Source organism: Abramis brama (genome assembly GCF_963993115.1).
Source record: "Abramis brama genome assembly, chromosome: 6".
In the NCBI taxonomy this organism is placed as follows: domain Eukaryota; kingdom Metazoa; phylum Chordata; class Actinopteri; order Cypriniformes; family Leuciscidae; genus Abramis; species Abramis brama.
The window spans coordinates 17,085,689-17,102,944 of NC_139968.1; the positions used below are offsets into that span (position 1 = coordinate 17,085,689).

Below are 17,256 nucleotides of genomic sequence, written 5' to 3' on the forward strand. Positions count from 1 at the left end.
CTCCCCCCTCCCCCCTCCCCCCTCTCTCTAATTTTAATAAACATGGTCTTTAGTAACAATTGTGATATTTCTTTTGATGTAACAATATGTATGTATTGTCATACACATAATTGCATGCGTTAACATTAGTTGATTCATTATGAACTAACAATGAAGAATATTTTACATTAACCAAGGTTAATAAATGCTGTGAAGAATACTGTTCATTGTTAAATCCAATACCTAATGCATTAACTAATGTTAACATAATGCGCTCAATTGTAAAGTGTTGTAAATATTGCTCTACAATGCATAAAAAAACACTTCCAAAACACCACACATTTTTGACATTACATCATTTTTTTTTCTCTGAAGCATAGCTATAAGCATATCTATGAAACTGTACATACTGTATCATCTTGGTTGTATCATGTGTACTAATGAGCCTTCACTGCATATTTCCCATATTTGAGATACAAAGAACATATAATAATTATATAATGTCTACAGAAGTTCACTTTTGATGATTTGTGAATTCTTATTAAATATTGCCATATGCATAAATATTAGATGCTAACCATATGTGATTTGGATGTTTATCAATATTAGAATCAATGACCATGACTTCTTGATTTGTTTGCTCTGTTCCAAGTCAAAATTGCATGATGCAAATGACATGACATTGCCCTTTCACCTATTCTGAAAGTATCTATTCATGGCTTCCTTTGACTGATGTACTACTAAACGTAATTTTAAGTTTATTATATTGCATTGTTAAATTTAAGTAAAAGTGAAAGTATTCCAAACTATTTTTCACAGAAAAATTGTAAGTATTCTATACAATCTTTCAATAAATGAAACAATTATATATAATAATAATAATAATAATAATAATTTCACTGTGGACTTTGGCCTATGGATGAGAGGCCAGGGTAACCTAAACTCTAATTGATATCTACTTATCAATCATCTCACCAGCCAAAGCATTTGTTAACATTTGTTAATCATTAATTTTAGAATTAACATTTAGTCAGCAAAAATAAAAAACTATAAAAGTCTGTTCTTTTCTTGAAATCTGCACAAACCACCAGCCATGAGAGCTGTTTTGCTTGCCTTGACTCTGGCCTTTGTGGGTAAGAAAATTCATTGTTTGAAAAAAATAAAAAAATAAAAAATAATTAAATGCAAAAACTTTGTTTTTTAGAGTTTTGTCTCATTGTCTATATTGTTTCTTTTAGCGAGTCAACAGATTAACCTTGGTAAGTGTTAATTTGAAAGTTAAATTTTCTTTTAAGCGACAAATTCATTCTACAATAAACTAAAATATATATAATTATGTTTCAGTTCCTGAATTTGCCACTGATAAGACCTATGTGTACAAGTATGAGGCTCTGCTCTTGGGAGGTCTTCCTCAAGAAGGTCTGGCCAGAGCAGGAATAAAAGTCAGCAGCAAGGTTCACCTCAGTGCCGTGACAGAGAACACCTTCCTAATGAAGGTAATGACTATTAAAAAATGATTTAAAATTTCAAGGTAAAACACAACACCACCAAAAAAGCTCCTACTGTTACAAGCAATGGTACAAAATTTTAAGTGAAACATTCCCTTACAGCTCATGGATCCTCTACTCCACGAGTATGCTGGCATTTGGCCCAATGATCCGTTTGTTCCTGCCACTAAGCTCACCTCAGCTCTGGCTGCTCAGCTTCAGATTCCCATCAAGTTTGAGTATGCTAATGGTGTGGTTGGAAAGGTATTCGCCCCTGCAGGAGTCTCCCCTACAGTACTGAACCTGCACAGAGGAATCCTCAACATCCTTCAGCTCAACCTCAAGAAGACCCAGAACATCTATGAACTTCAAGAGGTTAGAAAATGATCCAAGTACACTTGATCCATTTTGAGTTCTGCAATCTAATTTCTTTACTTGTACTTCAAGGCTGGAGTTCAGGGAGTGTGCAAGACCCACTACATCATCAATGAGGATCCAAAGGCCAACCACATTATTGTCACTAAGTCTAAGGATCTGAGCCACTGTCAGGAAAGAATCATGAAGGACATTGGTTTGGCATACACTGAGAGGTGTGCTGAATGCACAGAGGTAATGAATAAGACTGGAAAGAATTGAAATATTTACTCAATATAATGAAAATGCCAAGAGTCAAATGGTCACATACCTTTCTCCCAACAGAGGGTCAAGAGTCTGATTGAAACTGCATCTTACAACTACATCATGAAACCATCTGCCGCCGGTGTACTGATCGCTGAAGCAACAGTTGAGGAAGTGCATCAGTTTTCACCCTTCAGTGAGATCCATGGTGCTGCCCAGATGGAAGCAAAGTAAGATTGATCATCTGTGAGATTTCTCTTAAAAATATGAAGTAATACTTCACATATTTCATTATTTTTTAAAAAGTGAAGGTACAGAAATAAATATATATTTTTTGTTACAGACAAACCTTGGCATTTGAAGAGATTCAGAAAACCCCTGTTGTTCCAATCAAAGCTGATTACTTGGCCCGTGGATCCCTGCAGTATGAGTTTGCAACTGAGATTCTTCAGACCCCCATTCAACTCCTGAAGATCAGTGATGCACAAGCACAGGTAAAGGTGTACATTAATTTACCTTTATTGCCTTAAAGCTCTAAATTATAACAAAATGCATCCACATTGAACTGTCAAGACTTGATGCATGAACATTGCCTTTACTCTTACTAGATTGTCGAGGTCCTGAAGCACTTGGTTGAAAATAATGTGGCCATGGTCCATGATGATGCTCCACTAAGGTTTGTTGAGCTCGTCCAGCTCCTGCGTGCTGCCACCTTGGAGAATATTGAGGCTATCTGGGCTCAGTTCAAGGACAAACCAGTTTACAGGTAGAATTTTGTAAAAAATGTTAGCAGCAATATAGTTAAACATTAAAAATGTTAAAACAATGAATCTGTTAGGCGCTGGCTTCTGGATGCTCTTCCTGCTGTTGGCACACCAGTCATTGTAAAATTCATCAAGGAGAAGTTTCTGGCTGGTGAACTTACCGTTCCTGAGTTCATTCAGGCTCTTGTAGTTGCTCTGCAAATGGTCACTGCTGATTTGGAGACCATCCAGTTGACAGCTGTGGGTACATCTTACTATACTCAAAGTGCTGTTCTTCAAATATGACCAAAATCAAATGAATCATTTCTGAATCATTTCTATATGTTGCTGAACAGAGTTTGGCAATGCACGAGAAAATCGCCACAATCCCAGCTCTCCGTGAAGTCGTCATGCTTGGATATGGTTCCATGATTGCCAAACACTGCGTTGCTGTTCCCACTTGCCCCGCCGAGCTCCTCAGGGTAAACACCTCAAGCCCTCCATACATTTCTGCATTGGACATAATATAATATTTTAATATTTGTCTAATTGTACGTGCCTCAAACTCCTCAGCCCATACATGAGATTGCTGCAGAGGCCATTTCCAAGAATGACATTCCTGAAATCACTTTGGCTCTGAAAGTTCTGGGCAATGCTGGTCACCCTGCTAGTCTTAAACCCATCATGAAGCTCCTACCTCTACTAAAAACTACAGCTGCTGCTGTGCCCATTAGAGTCCAGGTTGATGCCATCTTGGCCCTGAGGAACATTGCCAAGAAAGAGCACAAACTGGTAAGTGCCAGACATTGTAGAAATTAACTGCTGTAAAAGATAATTTGTGATGATTGTGCATATTTTCATTCAATAATATACTAACCTTGTTTCCTGCTTCAGGTTCAGCCAGTGGCCCTGCAGCTTGTATTGGACAGGGCCCTCCACCCTGAAGTGCGTATGGTTGCTTGTATTGTGTTGTTTGAGTCCAAGCCCTCAGTGGCTCTCGTCTCCAATCTTGCTGGTGCCTTGAAGACTGAGACTAACATGCAGGTTGCAAGCTTTGCCTATTCCCACATCAAGTCCTTGACCAGAATCACTGCACCTGATATGGCAGCTGTGTAAGAATAACAAATAATTTTTCATATATTTTAATTTATCACACCATTTGAGCACAAGCCAGAGGTAATCATGATTGTCTATTTCAGTGCGGGTGCAGCTAATGTTGGCATCAAGCTCATGAGTCGCAAACTGGACAGGCTTAGCTTCCGTTTCAGCAGAGCCATTCAGCTGGACTTCTATCATAGTGAGTCTTGCATTTTTTATAAGAGAGCTAAAATCAGTCTTAGGTATTTCTTAAAGCAGCACCAGGTAACTTTTCAACCTTCATAATATATTTCCAAGACTGTTTTGATGGTACATCGACTTACAATAGGTTGAATGACACGTCTGCCATAGCCTGACGGGGTCTGTATCGTTTTTAATCGTACTTTTAAACTTCGGGGTTCGGGTGGTAACCCGAGCACAAAAAGAACTACAAAATTCGACTGCTTTACGGCATAGGCTACCTCACTTCCCCCAACACGTCCTCACATGCTGTTGGACTTGTAAGTATATTGCTTATATTGTATATCACTCGGACAAGCTTTCACTCGTTGGTGTTAGCTAAAAAGCACCTGGCGTTATTGTTGATGGATTAGTAACTTAGACATCTTCGGAGGCTAGCTGTGCTTGTTTGATGTCCAACGATTTGTAACGCATTGTGTTTATTCCCCAATCGAACTCGTGTAACTGTCTGTCACACGTTCTACCGTCCACAGCATTACTTGATAGACAAAAATAGGACAAGAATGAGCATCAAACAGAAACAACCCGCTTACGGGTGTTCGAGGCGCACATACAATACAGACTGCCGACAGTTAAACAGGGCGCGCGCAGCTCTTTAAGGGGACACACCTTATTTCCACTCGTTACAGCTTCCATCCGACTGAACAGGGACCGTTATACGGGGGGAGGGGATCAGGCCGTGAGTGAAGAGACTGCTCTGCGTGAGTGGTATTTACGACAGTAACGTTAAATACAAGTAGTCCACAGCGACTCTAGGGGTCGTTGTTTGACCAAAACGGAATTCCTACCTAGTGGGGCTTTAAAATGTGTAAAAAATTCGGTAACACTTTAAAATACGGATCCTTCGTTAATGAATAACTACACAGGAACAAATGAGTAACACAATATTAACAATCTAGTAACTACAGTTAACTAACAAGTAACTCTGATTAACGAATTAGTAAGTAATAGCACACAGATTTAAGTGGTAGTTCACTATTAACTAATCAATAACTACTATTTTTTTAATACTTCCCAGAGAACTACTGAATTTTTTACAGATTTAAGTGGTAGTTCACTAATAACTAATCAATAACTACAATTTTTTAATACTTCCCAGAGAAATAATGGAAAAAAATTCACAATTCATGCAAAACTTAATAACTAATGCAGGAAAAATTACTAGCACTAGATTAACATTACTGCTAGATACTGTACACTAATTATCAATATGTAGTAGCGTAGCAGACTTATGATTTGGGAAAGCTGTCAATAATTAGCTTATGCACTGCTGTCTTTTAGAGAACTATTCATAAACTAAATAATTTTTAAGAATTGTTTTTATAAATGCACTTGTCTGGAACACTTACCCTGTGGCCGATTTTCCGGCATTCCTCTGGACTGGCTTTGAATAACTAGACTCATCATGGTGAGTACTGGAACATACTGAGTCATCAGCCATCCAAATACCAGTTATTTTATTATTTAACCTACCTCTCAAAATTGTTTTTATGTTCATATGTATATATATATATATATATATATATATATATATATATATATATATATATATATAAATATGTGTGTGTATATATATCCTGTGAATGATTAGATGATTCTACCCTTTCGGGTTGGCTCTTCATTAGTAACTACAGCATGGAATCATGATAACTAGTAATGACTCAAGTGTTAATGCATACTTTTATAGGACTTACAAATTATTTGGATCCGTATTCTAAAGTGAAGATCATGTTAACTAACTAGTAATGACTCAAGTGTTACTACATACCTCTATAGGAACTACTAATTATTTGGATCCGTATTCTAAAGTGAAGATCATGTTAACTAACTAGTAATGACTCAAGTGTTCCCAGGTGAAAAAGACGTACTATTAAATATATAAAAAATGTACTTGAGTATGTTTTTAGTACAATACAAATATACTTTAATGCATTTTTAATACATTTAACAGTATGTCTTTTTCACCTGGGTTACTACATACTTCTATAGGAATTACTAATTACGTGTTGGACACACGCAATATTGAAAGAGCTTGGTTAACCTACAAAAGCCAAATTTGGCGACTGAGGGGAAACAGGACAGAGCAGCTTCTAAAAGAACATCTGTCTTTTATTGAGTGGACTTACTGGCTGGGACACAAGCACAGATATGGTCCTCTAGGTCGTCTTCTGAAAGACATTAGAAGGCATTACAGCAATTAAATATTGTATGCTAGAAGACAATAAATAGTTTTTTTCCAGTTCAGGCATCACATATGTGAAGTTGTTGCATTAAATGGAAATGGTACCAGACGCTTAATAAATAATTATAAAATATATGTTTATAAAAGCTACTTTTTTCATGCCTCATGTTTAAACAAATTTTTCTAGTCATGATTTGTGCAACCAAACACAAGTCATTTCAAGCGTATGAGATATTGTTTGTGAACTTTTAAATACTATACTTTTAGAAAATTTCTTTAGAAGTATGCATTAACACTTGAGTCATTACTAGTTAGTTAACATGATCTTCACTTTAGAATACGGATCCAAATAATTAGTAGTTCCTATAAAAGTATGTAGTAACACTTGAGTCATTACTAGTTAGTTAACATGATCTTCACTTTAGAATACGGATCCAAATAATTAAAAGTTCCGATAGAAGTATGTAGTAACACTTGAGTAATTACTATTTATCGTGATTCCATGCTGTAGTTACGGTAAGCCAACCCGAAAGGGTAGAATCATCTAATCATTCACAGGATATATATACACACACACACACACACACACACACACACACACACACACATATATATATATATATATATATATATATATACATACATACATATCTACATATGAGCAAAGAGACATACATAAAAACAATTTTGAGAGGTAGGTTAAATAATAAAATAACTGGTATTTGGATGGCTGATGACTCAGTATGTTCCAGTACTCACCATGATGAGTCTAGTTATTCAAAGCCAGTCCAGAGGAATGCCGGAAAATCGGCCACAGGGTAAGTGTTCCAGACAAGTGCATTTATAAAAACAATTCTTAAAAATTATTTAGTTTATGAATAGTTCTCTAAAAGACAGCACTGCATAGGCTAATTATTGACAGCTTTCCCAAATCATAAGTCTGCTACGCTATTACATATTTATAATTAGTGTACAGTATCTAGCAGTAATGTTAATCTAGTGCTAGTAATTTGTCCTGCACTAGTTATTAATTAGTTTTGCATGAATTGTGAATTTTTTTCATTATTTCTCTGGGAAGTATTGAAAAATAGTAGTTATTGATTAGTTATTAGTGAACTACCACTTAAATCTGTAAAAAAATTCAGTAGTTCTCTGTGAAGTATTAAAAAATAGTAGTTATTGATTAGTTAATAGTGAACTACCACTTAAATCTGTGTGCTATTACTTACTAATTCGTTAATCAGAGTTACTTGTTAGTTAATTGTAGTTACTAGATTGTTAATATTGTGTTACTCATTTGTTCCTGTGTAGTTATTCATTAACGAAGGATCCGTATTTTAAAGTGTTACCAAAAATTCTCTTGACATAAAAAATATTGAATTAATTGGATTCTTATCTCTGTCCCGGTGCAGCTCCTCTTATGATTGGAGCTGCTGGTAGTGCCTACATGATCAATGATGCCGCAACCATCCTGCCCAGAGCTGTTGTAGCTAAAGCACGTGCTTACCTGGCTGGAGCTGTTGCTGATGTTCTTGAGGTGGGACAACCAAGACTACTTCTTTTTGAAAAATCTGATTCATGGTTGTAAAATGTTTTCAGTCTTCACTCAGTTGATTCTCTCAAACAGATCGGTGTGAGAACTGAAGGAATCCAGGAGGCTCTTCTGAAATCTCCTGCTTCAGATGAAAGTGTTGACCATATCACAAAGATTAAGCGCACCCTGAGAGCCGTAAGTTATTTGTATTTTATTGTATGCTATTAAATTTAAGACATGCCATAAAAAAAAAAAAAAAAAACATGATTTCTGTTGTTTACATTTTCAGCTCATAAACTGGAAGGCTCTGCCAACCAATCAACCACTGGCTTCAGCATATGTAAAAGTGTTTGGACAGGAATTGGCTTTCGCCAGTATTGACAGGACCATCATTGAACAAGCAATACCGGTATTGAGTTCAAGTTCATGTATCCTGTTACGTATTACTTGATATATTTCCGCAATTCTTGTTAGATTTATTTTGTCTTTTCATAAAATCCCCAGCTTGCCACTGGACCCAAACCACGTGAACTGTTGAAGCGTGCCCTTAAAGCTTTGCAGGAAGGAATTGTCTGGCAGCGTGCCAAACCCCTGCTTATAGCTGAAGTGCGTCGTATCTTTCCAACAACAGTTGGTGTGCCCATGGAGCTCAGTTTGTACTCCGCTGTTGTTGCAGCTGCAAGTCTCAATGGTAAAAATTTTTTATCTCTTAGAATTTTTAGTGTTCTTTCATTTGAAATGAGATAACTTCTTTGTTTTATATTCCTTTGTTCATCCTTCTAGTTAAAGCCACCATAACACCTCCTCTCCCTGAGGAGATTGAGACTATGACTCTTGAGCAGCTCAAGAAGACTGATGTTCAACTCCAAGTTGAAGCTAGACCAAGGTGCACTTTTAAAAACACATGAAGCTAAGAAGTAATATATACAACAATGCCTTTAAAAAACATAACCTCCCTTATTCTTGTTTCAGTATTGCTTTGCAGAAATTTGCTGTGATGGGAGTGAACACTGCCTTGATCCAAGCTGCTGTTATGGCAAAAGGAGAAATCCGTATAATTGCCCCTGGCAAAGTGGCTGCAAGAGCAGACATTCTCAAGGGCAACTACAAGGTGGAGGTTCTGCCTGTTGATCTTCCTGAACACATTGCTGATGTGAGGTATTGAAATCTTAGTCTTGTCAGTGTATCAAAAATGTTTAATGAATTACCCCAAAAAAGGAACAACAGTTTCTTCCAATGTTTCCTTGTTCTGACAGTTTTGAGACTCTTGCTGTGGCAAGAAACATTGAAGAGCCTAACGCTGAGAGGATTGTTCCCTTAGTACCCGAGTTGGCCATGCAGAATGCCCAGACTCCTGCTGAGTATTTGGTAAGAACACACATATAATGAATATGTGTTAGTATGCAGAGCATTAATTTGCTTCAAGTTTTAAAATAGCAAGGCTTGTTATAATATTTCATTATTCTTTTCAGTCCTCTGAAATACCAGATGAGACTCCCGTGAGAGCTGATGCTCCATTTCACAAGACTCTTTGTCTTGCTGTCCCATACATTGAAATCAAGGGGTGCGTTGAGGTGCATTCTCAAAATGCTGCTTTTATCAGAAATGCTCCTCTCTTCTACATAATTGGACAGCACTCAGCCCGTGCTGCACTGACAAGAGGTATTTCCAAAACAAAATTACTTTAGTAGGCATGATGTATATTCAGATAAAATTGTAATCAGTTTTGTCATTTTGGCTTTAGCTGAAGGTCCAACAGTTGAAAGACTGGAGCTTGAAGTCCAAGTTGGTCCTAGAGCTGCTGAGAGACTCCTTAAGCAAAACAGCCTTATTGATGAAGAGACTCCAGAAGGAAAGGCCTTCCTGTTGAAACTGAGGGAAATCCTGGAGACTGAAGACAAAAATGCGACCGTCTCTTCTGAAAGCAGCAGTAGCAGCCGCAGGAGCAGGAGCAGCAGCAGCAGTTCAAGCTCCTCTATGTCCAGCTCTCCTGTGACTGAGGTGAGGACATGGGATCTTGTTTGATGGCTTGGTAGCTGGCATTTATATCATCAATCTCTCATATTTTTATTAATTCTCATTTCTTTCTTATGGGTTCTCAGGCTGCCAATCACATGGAGCCCTTCAATAAATTCCACAAAGATCAGGTAATTACTAAGGAATACTTTTTGCTCATAACTTTCTAAAGGTTTTACATTAACACATTATTGTATATGGAGAGATTGAGTTCCTTCCAGTACAGTTAGTACTATACAAAAACTTTGATTGCAGTTCTTGGCACACCATGGTGCCTCAAAGGCAGTAAGCAGTGGAAGCACCGCATCTAGCTTTGAGCATATCCAGAAACAGGTGAACCAATTTCTGTGATTTGATTTGTCTATAACAAAACCTACAAAGGAATTTCACACATCTTGAATGAATTGCTTAAATGCTTGTTCATTCTTTCAGGCTAAATATCTTGGGGATGCTGTTCCACCTGTTTTTGCTGCCATTGCCCGTGTTGTTAGAGCGGACCACAAGTTGTTGGGTTACCAGCTTGCTGCTTTCTTTGACAAGCCAACTGCTAGAGTGCAGCTCGTTGTTTCTTCCATTGCTGAGAATGACAACTGGAAGTTGTGTGCTGATGGTGTCCTGCTGAGCAAGCACAAAGTCACTGTAAGATCAGAGCTGAGGATGAAGTTTGCCAAAATGTCACAATTGTCTAATTCTGTCCTTGATGTTCTACTGGTCTGAATTGTACATACATTTTCTTCTTCAGAGCAAGGTTGCTTGGGGTGCAGAGTGTCAACAATATGCAATCATTACTAAAGCTGAGGCTGGAATCCTTGGAGAATTCCCTGCTGCACGTCTAGAGTGGGAATTTGAAAGGCTTCCAGTTATTGCCATCACCTATGCTAAAAAGTAAACACAATGATCATGAACTGTTTTGTGGTAACTGTAGAAATGTTATGTTTTGAAAACTTTTTCCTTATTTATCACTTTTCAAACAGGCTGTCTAAACACATCCCTGTGGCAGCTTTGCAGACGGGATTCAGGTTTGAAAGAGCCACGAACAGTGAGAAAGAGATTGAACTGACTGTAGCCTTGCCAACTAAGAGGACCTTGAATGTCATTGCTAGGATTCCAGAGGTGAGTGGCCTCTGTTAATTTAAACTATGACTCACTCAGAGATAAAAGAAAGAAACGGCAACTACTGTTACTATTTTCTGCTCTAGATGACTCTGTCAAGGATGGCTATTCCTCTCCCTATCACTGTTCCCATCAATCCAGATGGAACTCTTTCTATTCACATTGATCTGGACTTTCTGTTCAGAGTCCAGAACTATATCTATGATTACACCACAGGTACAAATCAGTGATATGACATACAGGAATTAAATTACATATAATAAGAAACCACACAGTTGCTTGATTTATCTTTGATTTTTTTTTTTTCAGCTCAGTGCAGCATGATGCAGGACACAATCACCACCTTCAACAACAGGAGGTACAAGATCGAAATGCCCATTTCCTGCTACCAAGTCTTAGTCCAGGATTGCACACCTGAGTTGAAATTTGTTGTTCTGTTGAAGAAGGATGAACAGTCTGAAAAAAAACGCCTGAACATTAAACTTGCTGATATGTAAGCTGATACCATCCATTTAATCTGCAGGTTTATTTACTGTGATTATAATTTTACTACCACAGTACTGAGTTGATCACCTGTCTTTAACAGTGATGTAGAGTTATATTCTTTGGGCACTGATGCAAAAGTTAAAGTTAATGGAATGGAAGTTCCCATCAGCAGTCTTCCCTATCAGCATCCCTCAGGTAGGTTCCATGTGGTCTCTTCGACTTAATTCACATAATATCTTTAGCTAATATACTGTAAATTAAAATGCACTTCTGGTTTAGGCTCCATCCAAATCAGGAAGAAGGATGATGGTTTGTCACTTTATGCTCATAGTCACGGGCTTCAGGAAGTCTACTTTGCCAGTGGTCAATGGAAGGTGACTGCATGTTAAAGAGTATTTATCAGCTCCAGAATTTCTGCAGCAAAAATGCATCATCCAGAGTTCGATTAATTCCTGACATACATTTTCATTTATAGATTCAAGTTGCAGACTGGATGAAGGGACAGACATGTGGCCTCTGTGGAAAGGCTGATGGAGAGATCAAACAGGAATACACTACACCCAGTGGATACCTGACCAAGAGCTCAGTCAGCTTTGCCCACTCATGGGTACTTCCTGCTGAGAGCTGCCGTGATGCCAGCCGTAAGATTTGTCTGATGCTGTGTATTACAACAATATCATATGTTTGAAAGAAGTTTTTAAAAAATATATATTTTTCCTATTATTTGTTATATATTATATTCACATGATTATATATTATATTAATATATTTATCAGAATGCCGCATGAAACTTGAATCTGTGAAGTTGGAGAAGCAAGTGATTTTGAATGGACAGCAATCAAAATGCTACTCTGTTGAGCCTGTGCTGCGCTGTCTGTCAGGCTGTGCACCAATCAGAACCATCCCTGTCACTATTGGATACCACTGCCTGTCCACTGGTAAGTGATTTCATTACTTGTTTGAAGATTGATATGACTCAATCCAGGAATTCTCATGTGGTTTTGCTTGAGAAAGCAGATTTTACATCTTAAAATCAAACACTGACAATAACATTACCATGAACTACAATATGCAAGTGATTAACCCATTGTCTGAATGGGAAAATATTAAATTTTGGTGTCTAAATGTCACTTACATTTTTATATCCTGTGTTACAGACTCCAACCTCAACATGTTTGATGGAATCTATGAGAAGAGTGTAGACGTGAGAGAGACTACAGATGCTCATGTGGCCTGTCGCTGCACTGAGCAGTGTGCTTAAACTCAATTCACAAAGCAGAACTTAATGCAACATTTTTGAAGCTACTGTACATTAATGCCTTAATTCAATAAATCTGAATGAGCATTCTCCAAATTTGTCTGCTGACTATTTTTTTCTTTATTTAACAACTGGAGCACTACTTCCTACTTCCTATTGTTGTCTACAAAATTGCCCACCTCATTGTGCAGACTTTTATGTAGGCCTTTCTGTAGATGTGGACTCCTGCTACTCATATTACAGTCAGAAATAATAAGTACACAAGTATAAATTAAGTAAAGTTATGTATGCACTTACAGATACTTTCTCCAAAAGACAGTCATCTGGAAGGGGTTCTTCACTGTCCTGTGCATTGGAAACAAATAGGCATTACAAAGTGTTGCACTTTCTTCCCTTTTGATGTAAAGTTAGAGAAAGTCCACTTACTGTACATGCTTCAGCCACCACTTGCTTGGGAACAGGTACAAGTGTTGGTGTATTGTGTAAAACTGCACAAAAGAAGAAAACACAATGTCATTACAATGAAGTACACTGGGGGAAAATGTGATTAATAACTCATGGCAACATATTTTTTACATTAACATGCAGTGTTTACTTTCACAAGTCAAAGCAATTAATCTACTCAAGGTTTTACAGTTTATATGACTGGACCAGCCTTTGGGATTATAGGCCTATAATTTAATGCAGCAATAATTTATTTTACAGTGTTAGAGAATTTAAAGTTCATTTACCTTTAATGAAGGAGTTACTGCTACTGTCACCACCTTATTGTCATTATGGTTTATTATATATATATATATATATATATATATATATATATATATATATATATATATATACACACACACATACATACATACATACACATATATATATATATATATATATATATATATATATATATATATATATATATATATATACATAAACAACAGGTGTGTTCGAAGAAACTAACTAGCCAGATCATGATTAGCATGATGATATCATCTTGGATGTGTCATTTGATCTCGGATGTATTTAGCGACGTATGAAGAACGGACCCCCGGTCAGAGAATTTGTTGGGCTCGGGCTCCAGGGTGATGGTGGGCTCAGTCCTCTTGTCTGGCATATCCATCGTGGCAGGCTCTGGCTCTCCATCTGTACTGGGCTCTGGCTTCATGTCCATGCAGTGGGGTGATGGCTGGCTGGGCTTTGGGTCCAGAGCGGGGCAGGAAATGTCATCCACTGGGCAGATGGTAAACATTGATCCATTGTTTACCAGCAGCACGCACTGCTCAATCCTCTCAAAGACTGTTCCCTGGGAGACATGTCTTAGTTCATATGACAAAACAAAGTAGTATCCAAAATAAACATTCTTTATTAACAAATCAAAATTCACACGCAAGAGTTCATGGGAGGAAAACTTCAACCACAAACCACCAGAAGGAACAGAAAGAACTCGGGGCTTAAATACTGTACATGGGGAGAGGTGATCAGTGTGAAGACACAGGTGTATGGAACTATTCAACGAACAAGGAAACTAACTAGGGAACACAGGCGTTGCACAGGGAAAACAGAACCAAAACAGAACATAACATAACCGAATATACGTTACACAAACGTCATACTGTATTATGCATTAGGAGTTGCTTATAAAAAAATATTTTGTTGCAAGATGATGTCACACCTTTTCAAAGTTGGTTGCACTAGTAAGGAACAGAGACATGAATATCATACAAAAGAGTTCTTTATTACTAAAAGTCACAAAGATAGACAGAGCATAACAGGCAAGGCTCGCCACAACATCTGACCATGGAATAAATATGTTATGCAATCAGAGGAGGAATAGTCATTCAAAAGTCAGTCACTACAAAATGAACTTACAATAAAACACTACATTCAAAAAACTCTTCGGCTGAGGGCTAAAGGACAAGGAATCCAACCACACACACTTTAGAGTAAACTCTTATCACTCACACACAAAATCTGTGCATCTCACTGCACACAGCACCCAGTGTTCAAACCACCACCAGCATGCTGAGGAAACAAGGGAGGATTCCTGGATGAAGCCCCCAGCATCTAGCAGAAGAAGTTACAGTTGCTCACGCACACACACGAAATCAAGAAAATCACAATTAGAATGAAACAGGACTGAATCCAGTCAATATAAACAGCAGAAAAACAATAATAATAATAATAATAATAATAATAAACCAAAAAAAAAAAAAAAAAAACACTTAGCTGAAAACTATAATTCACACTAACACAATCTCAAAACAAAGAAAACCAAAACAAATTAATAACAGCATCATTCAATGCACATATAACAAACCATACTCACAAATCAGACTAAATAAAACAAACAAAAACTTAGGTTGTAGGACAATGGCGATTCCTCGCATTAAATAGGCCTTCTGAATAGAGAGCAAAAGATTTGCACAAAAGATCTCAAACACCTTAAAAGGGGAAACACAATGGTTAATACCCACAAAACGGAACGAACCACTTTTAGATGGTATGGTTTGGTTTCACTTTGATCCCGCAGCGCCGCATAAATGAGTTCACACATGCCTGCAACAAGCTAAACATCATGCAGATGGGACATTCTTTAAAACGTCTTCTTCATTCGGGTTCGGACAGCGTGAGGGAGCGCAATAATAACAGCATTTTAGCAGATTTCTTTTGGCCGTAAAGCAATTGTTTACATCGCGAGACCTGATATCACGCGAGACTTCCTGACGCGGCGGCCGGCGGCCCGCCGGCTCAAAGTTGCAAGTGCGTATTTTCCGCTCACGGGCACCAGGGGGGTGCGAAACGTCCACCATTCAACCCGAAATAAGTAATATAACCATTCCAATGACTCCGAAGCTGTTCAGTTAAGGTAAAAAAAGTTACTTAGTTCACCTTTAATACCCAACCTCAATTGTCATAACAAGCCACTGCATTACGAGCTTACCGGAGACAATCGCCATTGTAGAAACATGCAATCACTGGCGTAACGCCACACTCGCATCGCCCGCACGTGGGAAGCGAAAGGGAACCCCCGAGCCAACAGGATCGAAGCAGCGTGTCCCAACAGGCTGAAAGAGGCTATTTATGGGCGATCGGAAATGACGTGTCCCAACACTTAAAGGGAAATTTACAGCGGGAAACTCTAACTTAATTTGTATAAATGAGCAACATGGAGAGGAGAGCATCCGGTCACAATCGGTGTGAAGGTGTGATTGTTATTTAACAAACAGCTCTAGAGCCACAAAAAAGGTGCCATAAGTCAATCATCTCATGACAATGCTGATTGGCTGATGGAGCCTCAAAAACATGCACAGTCCTAAATATTTCACGAGCAATCAGCCGGAGCTACTGGAAATTACTTTTATTAAGAGTAAAACATTTTAAAATGAACAATTATAAAATATTTCAAGTGAAACTGTGACATGGTCCTCAAACTAATATTGACTTTAACAAGTTTTGATGACATTAGCCAGGGTGACCTAACCTAAAACTGATAGTTGTATGCCAAATCGGTCTATATTGTGTTCTTTGAGAGCAAAAAGCTACAAAAAAAGCAGAGCAAAGTGTATCAAATGATACTGGGCTATCCAATAGAACTGAACTACACAGTGCAACCCACAGGACAGTGGATCCCTTTACCTTGAGTGACCCTATGAAAACAAAGCAATTTCTGATTGTCTTTTCCAGTAAATAGATCCACTATGCTATCAACTAGGCATTAGGCCAATGTCAAAAGTTCACAGGGAATTAACAGCTGCATTCAAAAATGAATAACGATGTATTAGGTAATTATAATCATACAAGCGATTAATTGCAACATTTATAAAATCATATATGTTTTTATCCTTTCCATATTTTACCTTCATAATTTAACAGCGACACAGGGGCTGAGCTGCATGGGAGATGGCTGTCCCAAACCCTAACCCTTAAATTTCAACTTATGAAAATGATATTGAAATAATTTGTATAGTTTTTTCCATTGTTGTTTTTAAAAATATCTTTATAATACCTTATCTAAGTTTAAAAAAAAAGTTATTATATTTTCTTTTTTTATCACGAAACAATGTGTCCCGCATTTTCATGTCACTACTGAAAAGTCTATGTTTTGGTCTATTGGCTGAGTCTGATTTTTGATCAGGAAATATTCCTGTGTCCCTCTCTCTTTTAACTACATTGTGAGTAGATAGAGCCCATCATTTTGAGGTAAATGTGTTCTTTTTGAGGTAAATGTGTTAAATGTATTTCAGCAAACATTTTAGTATATCTTCTCAAGGGACAATAATATAGAAATTAAACTTGTATATATTTTAGAGTAGTAAATGTGCTGCTTGTATAGCAGTATATATTTACTGTCCTCTGAAAATAATTCAACATATAGCCATTATTGTCAAAATAGCTGGCAACACAAGTGAGTACACCCTAAGTGATAATAGCTGTACATCGTTTAACTATGCAAAGCCATGTCCTATTCATCATGTTTATGTTTTTGTCTGCTTGATGGGACCATACAA

At 37.5% G+C, this 17,256-nt stretch overlaps 1 protein-coding gene across 1 annotated transcript; it reads left to right on the top strand.

Annotated features, from left to right (window-relative positions):
* The first annotated feature begins 1,032 nt into the window (after positions 1-1,032).
* On the top strand, positions 1,033-12,850 carry LOC311084625 (vitellogenin-like). The gene is made up of 34 exons (XM_084116802.1): positions 1,033-1,112; positions 1,218-1,238; positions 1,324-1,475; positions 1,590-1,841; positions 1,914-2,075; positions 2,166-2,314; positions 2,428-2,578; positions 2,693-2,850; positions 2,923-3,088; positions 3,184-3,309; positions 3,401-3,619; positions 3,722-3,939; positions 4,027-4,124; positions 7,760-7,884; positions 7,975-8,076; positions 8,171-8,290; positions 8,386-8,572; positions 8,665-8,767; positions 8,854-9,039; positions 9,138-9,249; positions 9,354-9,543; positions 9,626-9,882; positions 9,984-10,028; positions 10,153-10,230; positions 10,330-10,536; positions 10,640-10,782; positions 10,872-11,010; positions 11,097-11,226; positions 11,320-11,503; positions 11,597-11,691; positions 11,776-11,870; positions 11,972-12,137; positions 12,273-12,434; positions 12,654-12,850. The coding sequence occupies exons 1-34, from the start codon at positions 1,073-1,075 to the stop codon at positions 12,755-12,757; spliced, it is 4,842 nt and encodes a 1,613-aa protein (XP_083972928.1). The 5' UTR covers positions 1,033-1,072; the 3' UTR covers positions 12,758-12,850.
* Positions 12,851-17,256: the final 4,406 nt, after the last annotated feature.

What these genes read in the sequence shown, in the direction of transcription:
- LOC311084625 (XM_084116802.1), top strand. Translation starts at nt 1,073, where the DNA reads ATGAGAGCTGTTTTGCTTGCCTTGACTCTGGCCTTTGTGG. An exon ending in CCAAGAAAGAGCACAAACTG is followed by an intron (nt 3,620 to 3,721) that starts GTAAGTGCCAGA and finishes TTCCTGCTTCAG; the next exon opens with GTTCAGCCAGTGGCCCTGCA. An exon ending in ATACCACTGCCTGTCCACTG is followed by an intron (nt 12,435 to 12,653) that starts GTAAGTGATTTC and finishes CCTGTGTTACAG; the next exon opens with ACTCCAACCTCAACATGTTT.